This window comes from Octopus sinensis, linkage group LG28, assembly GCF_006345805.1.
Source record: "Octopus sinensis linkage group LG28, ASM634580v1, whole genome shotgun sequence".
NCBI lineage: Eukaryota > Metazoa > Mollusca > Cephalopoda > Octopoda > Octopodidae > Octopus > Octopus sinensis.
Window position 1 is genome coordinate 4468871 of NC_043024.1, and position 22871 is coordinate 4491741.

Here is a 22871-nt window from a genome sequence, read left to right on the forward strand (position 1 = left end):
ACATCGAAACAAATAAATGTACATAATACAACACATATATAATAGAAATGTTTAAATAAATACTTACATAGTAATAGATATGGAGAGAAAGAGTGAACGAGGAAGATGTGAGAACTGGAGTCAGAGTGGACAACGACAGCTTCAAGAGAATTTCTAGATTTCTACAACAAACGTTAATTAATATTTTTCAGGTCCACATAATCGTAAATGCTGTATCTGTTTCTTTAGACAGTTAATTACCAATCATTTGTATATATTTGATTGGATTTTCTCTTAAATATCAGTTGTCAAGTGGAACTGATCAAACAATCAATGAGCGTGAGAAACAAGAACAAGAAATACACTTAATGAGTTTTGACAATTAACAACGGGAACTAACTCCGATTTCTTTATTACCCACCAGGGGCGACGAAGAGGGGACATTACAAAACATTGGGGACATAGAACATTATAATTAAATTTATGAACAATGAATTATTAAATGAAAAAATGATAATATGAAAGCGACGCTCTCGGCCCCATCCGCCAGCATCACTTACCTGTCCTTTATCACCCATTTCCAATTACAATTCCTAGTTTTTCTATCACACTCTTCGTTTTCCTTTCATACATCTCTATCATTTCACCCTGCATCGGCACTGTCATCCATTTTATACCCTCTTCCTCACACCTCCTCGCCAATGTCTCCATAAATTCATATTTCACAACCGCGTAACTACCATCTTCATGTTCGCGCCATAAGTCTTTATGTACCATCCTTTTCGAGTTCTGGGTGTCCCTCCTCCTCGCAACATACAAAAAATAGGTCCTGGGACTTTGTTCGTTCTGTGTGTCTGCATTTGTTTTTGTTTTTCTTGTAGGCGGGGAGTGGGTGGTATCGCTGTTTGCAGGGGAGGGATGGGATTCAGAGGGTACGTGTGGTGTTGGGGTTGGTTAGGGTTTCGTACTGTTTTCTTTTTTCTTTCTTTTCCTTTTTTTATCCCTTCTTCCCACTCTTGCTGGATCTCCTCCCCTTCAGTTGCTTCCCTTTCTGTTTGGTTCTCCTTTTCTTTAGTGTCTTCCTTCTTTTGGGGTTCCGTAACGATTTCCTTTTCCTTTGGTGGGGGAGGGCAGTAGGCTCTCATGTGACCCCTCAGGCCACACTTATAGCACCTGGGCGCCCTGCCCTCCACCCACACTCTCATAATAATGTTCCCTGTTCTTATAGTATCTGTCAGCCCTTCCACTGCTTCCGCCTCCGTCTGTATATTCATGTCCAAGGTAGCACCTCTCACGCCTTCGTATTTCATCGTGGCGTGGAGGATGTCCACCTTTTCCTCGTTTCCCTTAATCACCGCTGCCGTTATGTATTCGCCCTCTAGGTGTGGAGGTATTCCCTCCACCCTAATTCTTGTGGTCCTTCTATTTAGATACGAGGGCAGTAAGTATATTTTCTCGGTCTTCACCACCTTGGCTGCTATTTTTTTGGCGACGTTCTCACTTCTATACTGCACCGTTACCGTTCCATACTCCATTCCTCCAGTCAGGTAAACAATTTCCTCTCCAGTCTGTTTCAATGCCTCTTCAATAACTTCCATATTGACTACTTCCATTTTCTTCCTCCATTCACGTACACTCTATATTTTATGGTTCTACGATTGAACCACTCGCCCCGCTTTGCTGGAGGTGACAGCTCGACTTCGCCGTTCTCCTCCTCCTTCATAAAATTCTGGAAGCCTGGTAGTTTAGCCAGGTCCACCTCTTTTTCTATCGACTTCCTCATTATTCCTGCGTAGGTACTTTCCAGCTTCCTGTCCATTTTTGCCACTGCTTCTTCCAACTCCTCCTCAGATGTTGACAATTCCGGCAAACTTTCAAATAAATTCCTCCCGGCCATCTCACCAGTTAGGGAGAGGCGGCTCATAATCTCCTCAAACCGAAAACGGCCGCCCGAACAGAAACAGTGCAACGCGCAGAACCAGTGCGACGCGAAACCGCATCAACCGAAGTTCAAAACTCCACAACAACAACACTTTTTGTTCTTTTTTTTTACCGAATTCTACGAGCCGAGAAAAACACAACCTACGTCAAACGTTAGGGAACTAACTCCATATTTCTTTATTATGATTATACAATCGTTACATAGAAGGACAAATACAGGACATACATGCAAAAAACAGTTAAGAGGTTCGATTAAAAATTTTCCATAACATTTGGATTATTCATTATATAAATTCGTCTGTAAATTGTCCTTTACATGACCAATAGAATGTTATAACATTACATAAACTTTCGATCTTACCGAAGTTTTAAACCCCGGCAATTTATAAGGCCCCGCAGCTTTTCTTTCCTCTCCTCCCTCCATAGTTAAGCTGGGTTTCTGACACCCACCTTTTTTTCCACTTCCTTCCATCTTTTCTTATACACACCCCGTGGTAAGATCCTCTTTTCCAGCCCCATTTTGCTCTTCAGATGATATCTGAAGTAAGTGAGCAAGCCGGGGCCCGAGACAAAGGATCCTATCGCGACTCCTTCCATTCTTGTTCGCCACATGCATTCTTTTACTACTGCAACCGTGCAGTGAAAACATGCCTCACCTTCCTTCGAGAGTCCAGTTGGCGGTATCATCTTAATCATAGACTCAGCCGACAGCTGTACTCGTCCCAGATGCGATGACACGTGTTCTGCGTAACTTATCAAGTCGGACAACTTCCGACAGTGTACAAAAGCGTGCTGGACGGTTTCATGGTCCAACTCGCACCTTGGACACGTCGGTGGCACTGAAATTCCGTGCCGCGATAACTTCTCGCGAACAGGTAAAGCATTCCTATAGCACTGCCAGGCCAGGGATCTTTGGAAATTATCCAAATACCCCGTCCTGAAAGTCTTTTTAAACAGGTTGGTAAGCTGGTCTTCGTCAAACCCCAGAGCCCCTCCTAGGACGTCGTCGTTCTTTGCCTCTACTAGCCTTCTATAAAATACCGAGGTGGTATTTCCGCATCCGGCCTTGCCCGTCTTGTGGATCAGCGTGAGTGCCTGTCGGCACTCCTTTTGCCATAAAGTCAGTTTCCATCTTTTGATGCGACCGGGTTTAAAATTCACTAAGGAGGCCGGTCTCGGGAAAAATTCCCCTGCCAGCGGACTCCACACCTTATCACCCTCCAGGTGGTGCCAGAGATGCTTCAGCCTCAACGCATGTCTGCGCATCATCAACCAAGGCATTCCTAACCCACCCTTTAACGGTTCCTGGCAGCAAACGGAGCGCCTCACAAGTGGCTTTCCTCCCTTCCACAAAAAGCGGAAAAGGATTCGCTCCAACTTGCTAAGCCATGAATCGGGGCAAGGGACAACGGTCAGGCGGTAAGTGATTACAGATGCAATGAACATCTGTACCACTTCCACCCTTTCTTTCAAGGACAGAAACCTTCCGGACCAGGTCCGTACTATGGCCTCCACCTTGCTCGTCACCTCACTCCAGTTCCTCTCCGTTTGGGAGTTTGGCCCAAACCAAACTCCTAGCAACTTAACAGGGCCATCCGTCCAGTTTCCTACGACACTGGACGATATCGACTTGCTCCTCCAGGTGCCGAGGCGCAAGCCCACCGACTTGTCCTTGTTAACCTTTGCTCCTGCCACCGCCTCGTATCCTCTGATAGCCTCTTCCACACAAGGTAGGTGGGCCTCATTGGACACGATGAGGGTGACGTCATCCGCATAAGCAGTAACCGTCCTCCCACCTCCGATCTCATCCGAGTTACTTCCCAGCCTCTCCAACTTTCGCAGCAATGGCTCAAGAGCCAACACGTACAAAAGTGGTGACAAGGGGCACCCTTGACGAACTGAACATTCGATCGAAAACGGTTCCGTTAGGTAACCGTTTATCTGGACGGTGGACTTGATGCCGCTATACATAGCGGAGATCCACCCGCGAAATTCAGGGCCCAGTCCAGCCGCTTCGAGGACCGTCGCCAGGTACTCATGGTCTGCCCTATCGAACGCTTTACTTTGGTCTAAATGGACCATTACCCCGCCCTTGCCGGTTAATTTACCCACCCTATCTAAGGTGTAGCGTATAAGGTGAAGATTGTCCTGGATCGACCTGCCTGGAATTGCACATGTCTGTGCTCTCCCTACAAGTTTCTCCACGACAACCGTCAACCTTTTTGCCAACACCTTGGCCAAAATCTTTAACTCTACATTAAGTAGAGTTATGGGCCTGTAGTTACTAATGTTATCCCCCTTGCTCGGGTCTTTCTGGATTAGCGTCACCACTCCCCGGCTTACAGAACTGGGAATTCTCCCATTATGCTGCCAGTTCGTGTAGACGCCTGCCAATATTCCCCCGAACAAGTCCGGCATACTTTGGTAAAACTCGTAGGGCAGACCATCCAACCCCGGCGACTTCTCCCCGGCCAGTATCCCCTCTATCTCCGCGGGAGTGATCGCTTCTTCACAGCACTCCACCTCACGCCCCGAGAGCCGCGGTCCGCCGGCTAGGAAGTCCTTTAAGGTCCTCCCCCGCTCCGGCGCCACACCACCCCCGAACACGCGGGTGAAATGCTGGTGAAGAAACTTTTGCATCTCCTCCTGTCCATAGATCTTTTGTCCCTGTTCGTCAGTTAAAGACTTGATTGAGGCTTTGTTACCTCTCTGACTCTCTACTCGACGGGCCCATCCGGCAACGTTAATACCTTCTCGTTTCCCAGCGCGTAGCTTAGCTCTGACTCTGCAACCTTCGTGTTTGGAGTTAAGGTGACGGTACAATACCGTCCTTGCCGCCATCACTCCGGATGCAGAGCCAGCTTCCATTGCCTCGTTTAGATTCTTAATTAAATCGTCCTCTATCCTAGACCTATCTAACCTTAGCTGATTGCTAATTCTAATGGACTCTGAACGAATGGCTCTTTTGAGGGAGTGCCACCATCTATTGTTAATGATGGTGCCACACAATGCCCTCTGTACTAACACCTTAATCTGGTACGGAAGTCTTCACAATTCAAAATAGCCTTGTTCAGCTTCCATACCCTACCCGGGTCCCTGTCTATGACACTTGTCTAATTGCATCCTACACGTCACAAATTTGTGATCCGTGTAAGGCACAATGTGAAACTGTGGACAACTAAACGTATCCTTATCTCTTTTCTTAACGAATATCCTATCTAAATACGATCTGTGTGAGCCGTCGTTGTTACTCCACGTCCACTGTGGAACGCTCGGCTCATCCAGTCGGTAACGGTCCACTAGATCAAAGCTCTCTAGTAGACCCTTGAGGCTAGGGTTCCCCTTCCTATTGGTTGAGCCAACACTGTCGACCCGCGCTTCAAGGACAGTGTTAAAGTCCCCTACTAAGACTATCGTTTTCGACGTCGCTAAAAAGGGCTCCAGGTTCCGAAAAAACCCGTCTGTCTACACTCATTCGGAGCGTAGACAGCTACCAACCTGAAGGACTGTTTACTTACGTGGGTCACATCCAGAACAACCAGCCTGCCTTCTGGGTCCAGAAAGACAGTACTTACCTGCAAGTCCAAGCTCTTCCTGATAAGGACTGCCACGCCTCTGCCTCTTCCTCGGCTAGGAGAAATAAATTTCTCGAACCCATTTAGAAGAGGCGAGAACGCTTGGGCCTCGTTCATCTTGGACTCGGTTGCAATAGCTATGTCCACTCCATGTGTCGTGAGGTCGTTCAGGAAACAAATTTGTTTCCATTTCGTCCTCATTCCACGTACATTCACACAGCCCAGCTTAGCCATTGTCGGTGAGAGAAAAAATAAATGAACTTACGGTTGAGAAAGGGAGCATGACAGTTTAAATCTGCCCGCTTCCCCTTCTTCCTCCCTTGTGGTCGTAGCTGCAGGGCTCTTAACCGGCGTTGCCACCGGGCTCTGGGTAGGTGTGGTTGCCGGGGTTATAACAAGTTTACCCTCCAGTACTTCCTTCGTTACATCTCTTATCAGTCTATTCTTCAGATGTTCTTGTAATATTTCCTCCTTCCACTCGTCTTCCTTTATTTTTGCGAAGTTGCTTTTGTGTCTGTAGCCTTGCTAAATAGTTTAAATTTGGAAAATTTAAAGTATTTATATACCCTCTCGTTTTTTTCATCAAATGCTATGATCTTATCATTTTTTTTTAAAGACTTTTTCACATCTTGTTTTATGGGGAGGGGCTTGGCGAACTGTTTTCCAATGAATACAGTGCCGTGGGGGTAGGGCTGGGGAATTTGCTTTGTATGTATGTCTGCGGTGCTTGCTGATTTTTTCCTTGTTTGGGGAGGGGAGTCCAGGGTGTTATCTTTTTTTCTTTTGTGTGTCACCTGTGTGTAATCCATTTGTTCGATACAATCCTCCGTTTCTGTTTCTTTGCTTGTCGTCGTCTTGTGTTCTTTTTCCGCCTTCTCCCCTTCAGTGTTTGATGCACTTTGAGGAGGGGCTTCGTTGGTTTTCTTTTTTTTTAAGCAGTTCGAGCGGACGTGACCCTTCTCGCCACATTTAAAGCACCTAGGTCTGCGTCCCTCCACTGACACTCTCATGGACGTTCCATCCTCGTTAAATATCCTATCGGGCAGGTTCTCCAATATCTTGTTTTCTGCCTGAACGAGGAGTTCCAGCGTCTGTCCCCTCCAGCGCACCTCCTCCTTCCCTCTCATCTGCAGAATCGAAACCTCCCGCTCTACATTGTGCAGGACCGCCGCTGCCACCCACATCATGTCATACCCTCTCGGTATGTCCTCTACTAGCAGTTCAGCTGTTCCTCCTCCCATATACGAGGGCAGCAACATGATATCATCATTTTTCAGGGTCATTGATGACACCTCCCTCGCCACCTCAGCCGAGTCAAAATGTGCTTCAACAGCGGCGCTGCGAGCACCTCGAACGACATGGCGAATCCTGTCCCACACCGGGGACAAGCACTTCTCGACCATCTCGCTTCTAACGTCCATAACTTTTCCCTCTTTGCAGCTATACACCTTGTATATAACTGTTTTTTCCCCTACTTCTTGCACCTTCGCTTGCGACGGTACAAGTTTGATTTCGCTTCCCTCCACTTTTACAAAGTTCCCAAATTCGAACAGTTGCTCGATCCCGAATTCAACGTCCATCATGGTTCCGCCCACCGCGGCCGAAAAAGACTGTTTTGTTACCTCAGTGTCCTCCAATTCACCTGCTCCCATCGCGGGAAAATCACTCTTCGACGCCAAGTCGAAATCCATTTCTCAAAAATGTTTCAAAAATCACCTCGAAGGCAATAACAATTTTAAACACAGAACTTTCCGCCCCGTAGGGCGAAAATCACCGTTACACAACGGGCACCGTTCAATTAACACAAACAACGATGAGCAAAAAATCGAACTCTCTCAACAAAAGGCAGCAAATTTCTCAAAACGCAGATGAAAGTCAACAAGGGGAACTAACTCCCGTCTTTAAAGAATTGCGGCTCTACTTTATAGATTTGGGATTTTGTGAAAGATGTTTCTTTGATAATTCTGTCTCATAAATTATTATTATTGTCATTATTACCAATCCTGCCGAATCTTTTATGTTTGGCTGCACATATGGAAATTTTTAATAATTCACATATTCATATATATATATATATTATATATATATATATTATATATATTATATTTACATATATATATATATATTATATATCTATATATTATATATATATATATACTCTTTATTCTTCTCTTTTATTCTTTTCTTGTTTCAGTCATTTGACTGCGGCCATGCTGGAGCACCGCCTTTAGTCGAGCAAATCGACTCCGGGACTTATTCTTTGTAAGCCCAGTACTTATTCTATCGGTCATCACGCAATCGATCATGCTAAAAATAGCAGCCAAAGTATCCCCCTATCTAAATCACATGCCCATTGTACGTAATGTCCTAGATTATCCCTCAAAAGACAGTTTGCTGAAGGCTGGAATGTCTTTGATGATACGTTTGCTGTATCAGGTTTGATTTGAGGCTAAATAACATTATGGTAAATTTCTAAATTAACTCCCGCATGATTTTCACTAAGAAAATAATCAAAATGTTAGATTTTTTGCGAGGAATCAACTACCCTGACCTCATAATATGCTACAAAACCCTGTTAAGGGTCCAAAAGACGGGGTGGGGTGAGGTGGAAGCCATTTTTTTTTACCTTAGAAAAAAACACATTAGGACAATGGAGAAGAGTTTGATATTATTTATTCAGCATTACATGTGTTTCATTTCCTAATAGGAATTACAAACATTTACACGTAGAGAAAAAATGTAAAAGATTTCCTTTAAGAAAATCTTTCAACGTGCATGTGTGTGTGTATGTACCCTTGTCCAGATATTATGTGATGTTCGTAAAGGGACATCATGACCGTCATACTTGTGCAGTTGTTCACTTCCAGTCCTCTGCGTAAAATATGTCTCACCAGGGAAAATATTTCCTTGCTTGGAAACAGGTGAGGATTGGTCACAAGAAAGGTACCCAGATGTAGAAAATCTCCATCAATGAATTCCATCTGATCCACAGAAGCATGAATAGGAGAATGTTAAATGATGAGGATCATCATCATCGTGGTTCCTCTTCTGTATGAATGCATTTACATTTCAATAATTGATCCATTTTCATAGATTGATTTAGCACAAATAGCTTAGGTTACAGTTGTATCTTTCATATTAATAGGACTGTGTACAAACAATTCACCATTTTGAAAGAATGATTCAGGTTTAACATCACAGTGATATGTTTTCCTTCCTCTGTCAATGCTCTTTTGATTCAATAATGGATGATTTCATGTCAAAGATTTGCTATAGATGTCACATTCATATAGTTTCTATCATGTGTAGAGTTCTTTATAAGGTCCAAGCTTGACCTTCTGACGGAATGTCACTGTGCTATGGATCCTTTGCATAACGAATGGACTTGTGTTTAATTAAGTGATGATTTTATGAGAATGATTTACTGCAGATATCAGTGATACGGTTCCTCACCTGTATGAATACACTTGTGAGAAGCTAAGTTACTACCATCAGGAAGTGATTTACCACAGATATCACAGTGATATGGTTTCTCCCTTGTGTGAATACGCTTGTGTTTAGTTAAGCTGCTGCTTTCAGAGAAAGATTTACCACAGATATCACAGCGATATGGTTTCTCCCCTGTATGAATTAATTTGTGTGTAGTTAAGCTGCTGCCCTCATAGAATGATTTACCACAGATATCACAGTGGTAATTTCTTTCTCCTGTATGGATAATCTTGTGAATATCTAAGCTATCAGTACGAGAGAATGATTTACCACAGATATCACAACGATACGGCTTCTCCCCTGTATGAATGCATTTGTGGTCTGTTAAGTTACTACTTTTAGAGAATGATTTACCACAGATACTACAGTGATATGGTTTCTCCCCTGTATGAATACGCTTGTGTTTAGTTAAGCTGCTGCTTTCGGAGAAAGATTTGACACAGATATCACAGGGATATGGTCTCTCCCCTGTATGAATACGTATGTGTCGTGTTAAGTGACTGCCATTTAAGAATGATTTACCACAGATATCACAGTGATATGGTTTCTCCCCTGCATGAATTTGTTTGTGTTGATTGAATTTACTTTCGTCTAAGAATGACTCTTTGCAGATGTCACAGTCATATGATGATTCTCTTAATTCTTCCGATATTTCTTCAGGAAAAATAAAACTGAAACTTCAAGTTGTACAGATCAACAACTTTTCAAAAATATTTCTTCTCTCACCAAAATTTATGGATATTTTGCTTCTTTTTGCTTTTATAGTTTATTCCAAACAAATATTACTTCCCTTATATTTCTTCTAAACGTGATCAATGACAATATTGAAAAATGTTGCAAATATTCTTTGTAAATCTATCGAAGTATATTTAGAAGAGAAAATTATCTCTTGCACATTTCAGACACAGAAGTAAGAAATGCTTTCTCTCTCTCTCTCAAGAAATATTTTACTGTAACTCAGCAATGTTTTCTAGAAGCAGGATTATACGTTTGTAGAATATCTTTGCAGAGTCTTTCAAACATGATACATATTGATGATTCTTCAAAAGTAAAAAATACTTTTTAGCCAATTTCATGTGATTTTCTGAAAGAATAGAAAAAATAATATAAGACATCAAGCATGTTTAAAAGGCAGATATTCAAAAGTGAAAATTTACGACATTTCTGTTTTCATAAATAATAGAAGTAATTTTTTATCTGAACCTTTAAATTCATCCCATCTCTCTATTTTCGAGAGGTTTATATCACAGACATATCTATCGTAATAACACCTCCTGGACATTGCGTCTGTCCTAGACACACACCAATATACATGTCAATGACACTAGATATCTGATGGTTTCACCTCAGTCATGTGTCGTATTAACACAGCTTTGTTTGGTAACATAGACATCACTCCTCCTCTGCCTCATTCTGTACATTCGTAAATACATAGATACATAGATACGGGCAGCTTAATATCAAAATTCTGCGGAACTTGAAACATGAAAAAAAGTCAGTAAAGAATCAACATTCTTTTCTACTCTCAGGCACAAAGCTCGAAGTTTTTGAGGAAGGGCCAATCAATTAGATTGATCCCAGTACACAACTCGTACTTAACTTATCGACCCCGAAAGGATGAAGGGCAAAATCGACCTTGGCGGAATTTGAACTGAGAACGTAAAGACAGACAAAATACTGCTAAGCACTTCATATATATATTTATACTAGCTGAAGGTGACCCGCTCTACGCGCGGGTAATAGTGTGGTTGTTACTTTCTGTTGCTTCCTTTCAGCATGTAAAAAGCACCATCCGAACGTGGCCGATTGCAGCGTCGCCATGACTGGCTTCTCAGCCGGTGGCACGTAAAAAGCACCAACCGATCGTTGCCGCTACGAGACCCCCTGGCACCTGTGCCAGCGGCACGAGAAAGCACCCACTACACTCACAGAGTGGTTGGCGTTAGGAAGGTCATCCACCTGTAGAAACACTGCCAGATCAGACTGGATCCTGGTGCAGCCTCCTGGCTTCCCAGACCCTGGTCACACTGTCCAACCCGTGCTAGCACGGAAAACGGCCGTTTAATGATGATGATGATGATAATTCTCCCTCTTTGATTCTCTCCCACTTTCCCACTATCTTACTTTTCTTTTCTTTTGCTTTCTCTTACTCTCTATCTTTATCTATCTCTCTCCCATTTATAAACAACAAAAGATCTTGAGTAAGTTGAGAAATAAAATATTTAGAAAGATCAATCATAAATATCAGGCAGTGGCAACGGAGAGGTCTTCTTCAAGGCAGACAGCAAAACACTAACATTTAAAAGGGACAGACGAACTTGCCAGCTGAATAAAAATAATAAAATATTGGAAACCAAAGTTTGAAGGGATAGAATCTGAGGATAGTAGAGTCACCATGGCTGGCATTTCTTAACGACGGACAGCAACGTATTGACAGTTTAACGGCTGGCGTAAAATTTTGAACTTGATGTAAAAGAAAATTCGTAAACACCAAGTATTGAAGTGATTCTTTCTCACGACAGTAGACTCACCATGGCAAGCATTCAAAACTTCTTCATCATGGACGGCAACACATTGACGATTAAAAGGCTGGCGCAAATTTTTTACCTTGATGTAACAGAGTATTCCTAAACACTCGCTCATTTAAATTTTAATCCCCTTCCAGCCCCATTTTTTCACATTTTGGCTAATATAACCCGATTTCATTCGGGTCTACTGGGGCCACGTTTTATAAGATGAGGAATTTTGTCCTAGAGGTCACGCCTTTCATTTGAGGAAAAAAATAGTTGTCATGCAAACTTGCCAGCACTTTAAACATAGGTGTGCATATTTTAAACCGTTTCTAGCACGCATAAAAATTTCGGCCCATATTTAGGCAATTTGGATTTTGAAGTATTTAAAACAAGGTAAAAAAAGAAACGAATTCACCTCCTTTGTTTGCAAATTTTGGGGCGCTGTGGAACCCCACCAAAAACTATTGAGGCACGGCAGCAAGGTTACAGCGTTATAACGGGTGGTGCGCTGAAACAAACCAAGCACCCTCATGAGGTTCACCAGTTAAAACTACGAATTAAAAAAGAAAAACAGTGGAAAGTTTTGGAATTAGGATGGAGGGAGTTGGTTAAAAAATTTTTCTTTTATTCTTTCTTTTGCATAATCGTATTAATTCCATTACGCAGAAGACAAACGAAAAAATTTGTAAAAATTAGAAAAAAGTTAGAATCGGGGTTTGCACGTACTTACATCATAACTCCGCCACGTTTTAATGTATTGACGACTAGTTTTTAATTAAAAGATTATATAAACGGATTTTTATTGTTGGTCAAATTGGGTACTTTGTAGTGATTCAATACAGAGCCATTTAATTTTTTCTGTAGACGATAGTGCCTTTTCGTTTCAGTATTTCAAGTGCACACTCGTACTTTTACACGTTCCCCATTTTTTGGTTACAAATTACATCGGAATTTTCTTGCAATTAACTTAATTATTGTCAAATTTACATGTCAGAAACACAGAGAAAATGTTATCTAAACACGATAATGATCTGACGTTAACAAATATAGAAAAATAACCAAAAATGCAGTGAGATGTCTAAAAGAAAGCGACAACACAATGAAAGTATTAAAATAATAGCCTTACTTTCCTATAATTTCGTGTTTGTTTGGGGAGATTCTTTCTTTTAACTTACTCACCACATCCAAACAATCAGATGTATATTGAGCTGGCAGAACCGTTAGCACGCCGGGCGAAATGCTCAGCGGTATTTCGTCTGCCGGTATGTTCTGGGTTCAAATTCCGCCGAGGTCGACGTTGCCGTTCATCCTTTCGGGTTCGATAAATTAAGTACCAGTTACGCACTGGAGTCGGTGTAATCGACTTAATCCCTTTGTCTGTCCTTGTTTGTTTCCTCTATGTTTAGCTCCTTGTGGGTAGTAAAGATATAGGTAATTCGTCTGCCGCTAGGTTCTGAGTTCAAATTCCGCCGAGGTCGACTTTGCCTTTCATCCTTTCCGGGTGGATAAATTAAGTACCAGTTACGCACTGGAGTCGATGTAATCGACTCAATCCGTTTGTCTGTTCTTGTTTGTCCCCTCTGTGTTTAGCCCCTTGTGGGTAATAAAAAAAATAGGTATTTTCGTCTGCCGCTACGTTCTGAGTTCAAATTCCGGCGAGGTCGACTTTGCCTATCATCCTTTTGGGGTCAATTAAATAAGTACCAATTACGCACTGGAGAGGGTGTAATCGACTTAATCCGTTTGTCTGTCCTTGTTTGACCCCTCTATGTTTAGCCCCTTGTTGGTAGTAAAGAAATATATATATATGACACATATACAATAGAAATGTTTATATAAATATAATACTTACATAGTAATGCATATGCGAAGAGAGAGAGAGTCAACGAAGATGTGAGAATATGTTGAAGTGGTTAGAACTAAAGTCAGAGTGGACAATGATAGCTTCAAGAGAATTTCTTACTCTTTACAACAAACGTTAATTCATATTTTTCGGGTCAACATAAAAAACGTGTAATCATTCGTTTTGAGTAGACACTAAAACCAACTTTCCGTTAGTTTCCGTGAGCACGTGTTGTCTTGTCAACTGCGTGCTTCTTCTTGTGTGTGTGTGTTGCATTTTAAACTTGGTGAAAAAAGCCTTAAATATTTGGGATCTTTTCGGTTTGAACAGCAGTTTTTAAAAATAATTTCCACGCAACTAAACACTTTTAAACTTCATATACTGGTAGAATCTGTTTATAAAACATCTTTTTCTCTTGGCTTTATTGAGAAAATTCTATAGTTTGTAAGATATTGTTCTTTTTCTTCAATTTCTGCAATTTCAACAAATCAATGACATCTATTGAGGTAAAAAAACATTCTGTGCCGTATGAATATGTCCCTCGTTTAAGAAACAGATTGGGTTTATTTACATTTGTGAAGAAAAAAAGATACCCTTCCCGCCACCCCTAACCCTAAAATAGATTAAAATGCAATAGATCGATACTAGGGTCATAATTATGGGTGACAATTTCATATGACACCACTAGAATAAACTACCGTTCAAACCGAAAGGATTCAATATTTGTTCTTACAAGCTTCATGTGTGCATGTGAAATCTCGTTTTCTTCTTTTACAGATTTAACCTACACATATGAACAGTGGCCCAGCAACAAAATTTGCTAAGGGAGTGCAAACCCAGGTCCTAATTTTTTTAATGAAAAATGTGGATTTTTCCAATGTTATCACATGTCATACACAACACTGCATTTGCCATTACCCTCCTCCCACATGGATCCACCTTACTCACCAACACTTCTCCTTGCACCTCACTCACTATCACCTTTGTTTTCCCAAGGTTTACCTTCAAACCCTTGCTTTCAAATGCCTCCTTCCATTTCCAAAACTTCTCTCTCATCAAAACAAGGTCATCTGCATACAGTATCTCCATTTACAGTCTCTTTCTTGCACTCTCCTTCTCCACATCAACCACTTTTGCAAACAACAATGGTGACAACACAGATCCCTGATGCACACCAACTTTAACCACAAACAAGCTGGTTACTATATATATATATATATACTGTAAATCCTCAAGTATAGTCCGCCCTTGAGTATAACACCTAAACCTAAACCTTGTGTATAATACACACCCCTTCTCTAACTTGAGTCGTGCGTCATTAAGCCAGCAGCACCTAGTCAAACAAACACTTCCACGCATGCGTAATACAATAATGGTGATGTTTTTAACTGTTATATGGGAATGTAAATATGTTTGCAAATTGTTTTTGTTACATGTTATTCTGAATACTTTTATTTTAATAAATGTTGCTTATTGCAAGTTATGGATGATTATTTTATGACTTCATTGCTTTCAGGCTTAGTTTGAGGTATTTTCGCGCCTGACAGCAAAATAGAGACTCAGACATTGCTTAGAAAATATTTTTCATTTTTAACCTTGTATATAGTACGCACTCGGGATTTTGATCAATAAATTTTAGGAAAAAAATGCAGATTATACTCAAGGATTTACGGTATACATATATATTATTTTTGTGGGCGGTCTGGATGATATTTTTTGCAGAGTAATTACATAACACATAAGGACAGTGGAGAAAAGTTTGATATTATTTATTCAGCATTACATGTGTTTCATTTCCTAATAGGAATTACAAACTATTAGATGTGTAGAAAACATGTAAGATATTTCCTATAAGAAAATCTTCAGACATACATAAGTGTGTGTGTGTGCACCCTTGTCCAGATATTATGTGGTGTCCGTAAATGGCCATCATGACCGTCATACTTGTGTAGTTGTTCATTTCCAGTCTTCTGTGTAAAATATGTCTCACCAGGGAAAATATTTCCTTGCTTGGAAACAGGGAAGGTATCAATGAATTCAATCTGATCTATAGAAGAATGTAAAAGTGAATGTTAAATGATGAGGATCATCATCATCGTAGTGATATGGTTCCTCTTCTATTTGAATTCATTTATGTTATAATTGATTATTATCAGATATCTTAGGGTATGGCATATTCTTCATATTAACAGGACTGTGAACAAACAATTCACCATTTTGAAAGAATGATTCAGGTTTAACATCACAGTGATATGTTTTCCTTCCTCTGTCAATGCTCTTTTGATTCAATAATGGATGATTTCATGTCAAAGATTTACCATAGATGTCACATTCATATCGTTTCTATATTCTGTGGATGTCTTTATAAGATACGTCCTTTGTCCTTCTGAGGAAATGTTGTACAACAAATATCACTGTGTTATGGACCCACTTCATAAAGAAAGACTTGTTTAAATCAGAAATGATTTTGTGTAAATGATTTGCCACAGATATCACTGTGAATTGATTTTTCTTGAGTGTGAATGCATTTGTGTATAGTTAAGTGACTGTTTCCAGAGAACGTCTTACCACAGCTATCACAGGGGTATGGTTTCTCCCCTGTATGAATACGTTTGTGTTTCGTTAATTTACTGCTTTCTGAGAATGATTTACCACAGATATCACAGGAATAAGGCTTCTCTCCTGTATGAATACGCTTGTGTTTAGTTAAGCTGCTGCTTACTGAGAATGATTCACCACAGATATCACAGTGATATGGTTTCTCCCCTGTATGAATACGCTTGTGTTTAGATAAGCTGCTGCTTTCTGAGAATGATTCACCACAGATATCACAGTGATATGGTTTCTCTCCTGTATGAATACGCTTGTGTTTAGTTAAGCTACTTCCAACAGAGAATGATCTTCCACAGATATCACATGTATATGGTTTCTCCCCTGTATGAATACGCTTGTGTTTAGTTAAGCTGCTGCTTTCTGAGAATGATTCACCACAGATATCACAGTGATAAGGTTTCTCCCCCGTATGAATACGCTTGTGAGTAGATAAGCTACCACTATGAGAGAATGATTCACCACAGATATCACAGCGATATGGTTTCTCGCCTGTATGAATACATTTGTGTTTCCTTAATTTACTGCTTTCTGAGAATGATTTACCACAGATATCACAGGGATATGGTTTCTCTCCTGTATGAACCCATTTGTGTCGAGTTAAGTTACTCTCATTAGAGAATGATTCACCACAGATATCACAGTGATATGGTTTCTCAGCTGTATGAACCCGTTTGTGTCAAGTTAAGTTACTGTCATTAGAGAATGATTTACCACAGATATCACAGTGATATGGTTTCTCACCTGTATGAACCCGTTTGTGTCGAGTTAAGTTACTGTCATTAGAGAATGATTTACCACAAATATCACAGCGATATGAATTTGTTTGTGTTGATTGAATTTACTTTCTTCTGAGAATGACTCTTTGCAGATGTCACAGTCATATGATGATTTTCTTAATTCTTCCGACATCTCTTCAAGAAAAATAAACCTGAACCTTCTTCAAGTTGTACAGATCAACAACTTTTCAAAAGTATTTCTCCTCTCACCAAAATATATGGATATTTTGCTTCTTTTTGCTTTTATAGTTTATTCCAAACAAATATCACTTCTCTTATATTTCTTCTAAACGTGATCAATGCCAATATTGAAAAATGCTGCAAATATTCTTTGTAAATCCATCAAAGTATATTTAAAAGAGAAAATTATCTCTTGCACATTTCAGACACAGAAGTAAAGAAATGCTTTCTCTCTCAGAGGAAATATTTTACTGTAATTCAGCAATGTTTTATAGAAGCAGGATTATACGTTTGTAGAATATCTTTGCAGAGTCTTTCAAACATGATACATATTGATGATTCTTTAAAAGTAAAAAATACTTTTTAGCCAATTTCATGTGATTTTTCTGAAAGAATAGAAAAAATAATATAAGACATAAAGTATGTTTAAAAGGCAGATATTCAAAAGTGCAAATTTACGACATTTCTGTTTTCATAAATTGTAGAAGAATTCTTTATCTGAACTATTAAAATTATCCCATCTCTCTATTTTCGAGAAGTTTATATCAGGGTGTAGACATATGTAGTATAATAACATCTCCTGGACATTAAGTCTGTCATAGACACACCAATATACATGTCAATAACACTAGATATCTGATGTTTTCATCTCAGTCATGTGTCGTAAAAGAGATATCACACCTCCTCTGCCTCTTTCCGTACATTTATAAATATATAAAACACACATACAGGCAGCTTAATGTCAATATTCTGTGGAACATGAAACATGAATAACAGTCAGTAAATAATCAGTATGGATGACTAACAGCATCAAAATCTTTTGTGGAGAATTTTTGATGTAGGAAAAATTATTGGTTGAGGTGGAGAAGGAAATTGGTGACAATCCTTCTCAATGGGGGCAAATGATGTAGTTTTAACATTAAATTATTCTCCTTTTCTTCTTTACTTTTAAATTCTTACACCTTACAATTAATGTTTCTCTTCCTTCTTACTTCGCAACGAAATTTTGTTTATTGCGGTGAGTGAAAAACACAGCGACGCGTAATAATATAAGACAAGTATGTTTAAAAGGCAGATATTAAAAAGTGTAAATTTACGACATTTCTGTTTTCAAAGATTTTAGAAGTAATTCTTTATCTGAACTATTAAATTTATCCCATCTCTCTGTTTTCAAGAAGTTTATATCAGGGAGTAGACATATGTAGTATAATAACATCTCCTGGACATTAAGTCTGTCATAGACACACACCAATATACATGTCAATAACACTAGATATCTGATGTTTTCATCTCAGTCACGTGTCGTAAAAGAGATATCACACCTCCTCTGCCTCTTTCCGTACATTTATAAATATATAAAACACACATACAGGCAGCTTAATGTCAATATTCTGTGGAACATGAAACATGAATAACAGTCAGTAAATAATCAGTATGGATGACTAACAGCATCAAAATCTTTTGTGGAGAATTTTTGATGTAGGAAAAATTATTGGTTGAGGTGGAGAAGGAAATTGGTGACAATCCTTCTCAATGGGGGCAAATGATGTAGTTTTAACATTAAATTATTCTCCTTTTCTTCTTTACTTTTAAATTCTTACACCTTACAATTAATGTTTCCCTTCCTTTTTACATCGCAACGAAATATTGTTTATCGTGGTGAGTGAAAAATACAGCGATGCGTAATCACGGAGGTGTGAGTTCGAATTACATAGCCGGCCGCCAACACTTTTCTGCAAAATAGGGGTAGCTTATCCTGTTCAGGCTATATTATTAGCAATATCCTGCTTTTGAGAATTTAAAATCACTTCTTTAACTTCCCAAGACATCTCAAAGCTTCTAAAGCAAACTTCGTTTGTTTACGTTCATCGTAATTTGAATTTAAATATATATGTATTACGAAGAGAGAAAAGGATAACTTAGGTAATTAATTGAAAATAACATAAAAACACAGAGTGCAATTCATATATAATGCCTTAAATCCCAACAACGGACCATTGAATGTGTTTATGTGAATAAAGATATTGAAAAACATTAGCACGTAAGAGTGAGAAAGAAACTCGGAAGGTATCAGGTGGTCGTGGGGTGCGCGATAAATAACAGCTAAATTGCTCTTCAATCGGTCTTTTCCCTTCTTTGTTGGTTTCATAACCGTTTTAATCCTTGCATGTACAGCAGAAATTTTCTGAAAATTCCCCCAAAATAAAAATGTGATAAGCGGTTACATTGGGTGCTTAAAGAAAGATTCCTTTGAAAAATAGATATTAATTGTAAGTTGTAATGATGGAGAAGAACCTTCGGAAATAAAGACTTCCTAGGTTTTAAATAAAATCCGTTCCATTTCTTCTGCATACAATATTTACTTTTCGTTTCAGTATTTCAAGTGCACACTCGTATTTTTATACATTCCGCATGTCTTAGAAATTACATCGTAATTTTCCCGCGGAATTTACATGTGAGGAAGAAAGAGAAAAGTTATCTACACAAGGTATCCATCGGACGTTAACAAATAATATAGGAAATAAGGAAAGATGCAATGAAATATCTGAATGTAAAGGAGAACACAACGAAAGTATTGAAAGAACAGCCTCACCGAAGTTGAAAAAGTAGGTTTCCATCGCAAAAAAATTAGGTTAAGGTAGGTGCGGTCCATGCCCTTTACCTCCGCTATTTCGTCTTTGTTTAGTGAGATTCTTTCTTGTAACTTACTCAACACATCGAAACAAACAGACGTACGTAATATGATACATATACAATAGAAATATACTTACATAGTAATATATATTCAGAGAGAGTCAACGATGAAAATATGAGAATATGTTGAATGAGTGAAAAGTTAGAGTGGACAGTGACAGCTTCAAGAGAATTTTTACGACGAATATTAATATTTAACAGGTCAACATAATAAAAAAAATGCTGCATCTATTTCTTTAGACACTTAATTACCAATTACGTGTCAATTTAATTAGATTTTCTCTTAAATATCAGTTGTAAAGTGGAACTGAGCAAGCAATACACATGCATACAGAGCAACAAAATTAGGAAGAATCAACAAGGGGAACTAAGTCTTGTCTTTATACTCTAGCGGTGTCATATGAAATTGTCACCCATAATTATGACCCTAGTATCGATCTATTGCATTTCAATCTATTTTAGGTTTATGGTTGGGGGAAAGGGCATCTTTTTCTTCACAAATGTAAATAAACCCAATCTGTTTCTTAAACGAGGGACATATTCATACAGCAGAGAATGTTTTTTTTTTTTTTACCTCAATGGACGTCATTGATTGGTTGAAATTTCAGAAAAAAAACAACAAATATCTTACAAACCGTAGAATTTTCTCAATAAAGCCAAGAGAAAAAGCTGTTTTATAAACACATTCTACCATTATACGAAGTTTAAAATTTTTTAGTTACCTAGAATTATGTTAAAAAAACTGCCGTTCAAACCGAAAAGATCCTATATGTGTTAAAAAATCTCATCACGCAATCGAACCAATGTGAGAGCCTCTGCCTGGTCGCTCGATATGCTAAAAATAGCAGCCAAAGTATCCCCCTATCTAAATCACACGCCCATTGTACGTAATGTCCTAGATTATCCCTCAAAAGACAGTTTGCTGAAGGCTGGAATGTCTTTGATGATACGTTTGCTGTATCAGGTTTGATTTGAGGCTAAATAACATTATGGTAAATTTCTAAATTAACTCCCGCATGATTTTCACTAAGAAAAAACTTTTAAAATGTTAGATTTTTTGTGTGGAATCAACTACCCTGACCTCATAATATGCTACAAAACCCTTTTATGGGTCCAAAACATGGGGTGGGGTGAGGTGGAAGCAATTTTCTTTTGACCTTAGAAAAAAACACATCAGGACAATGGAGAAGAGTTTGATATTATTTATTCAGCATTACATGTGTTTCACTTCCTAATAGGAATTACAAACATTTACATGTAGAGAAAAAATGTAAAAGATTTCCTTTAAATCTCCATCAATGAATTCCATCTGATCCACAGAAGCATGAATAGGAGAATGTTAAATGATGAGGATCATCATCATCGTGGTTCCTCTTCTGTATCAATGCATTTACATTTCAATAATTGATCATTTTCATAGATTGATTTAGCACAAATAGCTTAGGTTACAGTTATATCTTTCATATTAATAGGACTGTGTACAAACAATTCACCATTTTGAAAGAATGATTCAGGTTTAACATCACAGTGATAGGTTTTCCTTCCTCTGTCAATGCTCTTTTGATTCAATAATGGATGATTTCATGTCAAAGATTTGCTATAGATGTCACATTCATATAGTTTCTATATTCTGTGGATGTCTTTATGAGATACGTCCATTGTCATTCTGTGGAAATGTTATACAACAAATATCACTCTGTTATGGACCCACTTCATAAGGAAAGACTTCTGTTTAAATCAGAAATGATTTTGTGTAAATGATTTGCCACAGATATCACTGTGAATTGATTTTTCTTGAGTGTGAATGCATTTGTGTATAGTTAAGTGACTGTTTCCAGAGAAGGTCTTATCACAGCTATCACAGGGGTATGGTTTCTACCCTGTATGAATACGGTTGCGGTGAATTAAGCCACTGTTCTGAGAGAATGATTTACTACAAATATTACAAGGTTATCGTTCCGCCCCTGTATGAATACGCTTGTGTATAGTTAAGCTGCTGCTTTCAGAGAATGATCTTCCACAGATATCACAGGTATATGGTTTCTCCCCTGTATGAACACATTTGTGAGTAGTTAAGCTAGGGCCAACAGAGAATGATTTACCACAGATATCACAAGAATACGGACTCTCTCCTGTATGAACCCATTTGTGAGTAGTTAAGCTACCGCTATGAGAGAATGATCTTCCACAGATATCACAGGAATATGGTTTCTCTCCTGTATGGATGCGTATGTGTGGTGTTAAGCTACATCTTTGAGAGAATGATTTACCACAGATATTACAAGAATATGGTTTCTCTCCTGTATGAACACGTTTGTGATTCGTTAAGCTGCTGCTTTGAGAGAATGATTTACCACAGATATCACAGCGATATGGTTTCTCCCTTGTATGAATACGTGTATGTTGAGTTAAGCTACTGCCATCAGAGAATGATTTACCACATATATCACAGGGATATGGTTTCTCTCCTGTATGAATACGTTTATGTATAGTTAAGATATAGTCATTAGAGCATGATTTACCACAGATATCACATTGATATGGGTTCTCCCCTGAATGAACCCGTTTGTGTTGGGTTAAATAATGATTTACAGAGTAGGATTTACCACAGATATCACAGTGATATGGTTTCTTCCCTGAATGAATATGTTGGTGTTTAGTGAAGCTTCCTCTGTCAGAGAATGATTTACCACAGATATCACAGGGATATGGTTTCTCGCCTGTATGAATACGTTTGTGTTTAGTTAAGCCAAAGTTTTCAGGGAAAGATTTACCACAGATGTCACAGTGATGTCGTTTCTCACCAGTATGAATACGCTTGTGTCGAGTTAAGCTGCCTCCGTCAGAGAATGATTTACCACAGATATCACAGTGATATGGTTTCTCTCCTGTATGAATACGTTTGTGTTTAGTTAAGCCAGAGTTTTCAGGGAAAGATTTACCACAGATGTCACAGTGATGTCGTTTCTCACCAGTATGAATACGCTTGTGTTTGGTAAAGCTGCTGCCATCAGAGAATGATTTACCACAGATATCACAGTGATATGGTTTCTCCCCTGTATGAATACGTTTGTGTTGAGTTACGCGGCCTCCGTCAGAGAATGATTTACCACAGATATCACAGGGACAAAGTTTCTCCCCTGTATGAATTCGTTTATGTTCATTGAATTTACTTTCTTCTGGGAAGTCATGTGAGGATTGTCCTAATTCTTCTGTCATCACTTCAGAAAAAATAAAATCAATCCAAGAATATTTCTCTCACCAAATA

The 22871-nt window shown here is 39.1% G+C and overlaps 1 protein-coding gene across 1 annotated transcript in view; it reads right to left on the minus strand.

Moving 5' to 3' along the window:
- Positions 1 to 8272: 8272 nt before the first annotated feature.
- Positions 8273 to 22871, minus strand: part of LOC115225608 (zinc finger protein 675-like) — a gene marked incomplete at its 5' end in the record, with an annotated part of 42903 nt that continues 28304 nt past the window's right edge. The window contains one exon of the mRNA XM_036514740.1: positions 8273 to 9190. Within this exon, the coding sequence (XP_036370633.1) occupies positions 8929 to 9190 (262 nt within the window). The remainder of the gene's footprint in view (positions 9191 to 22871) is intronic.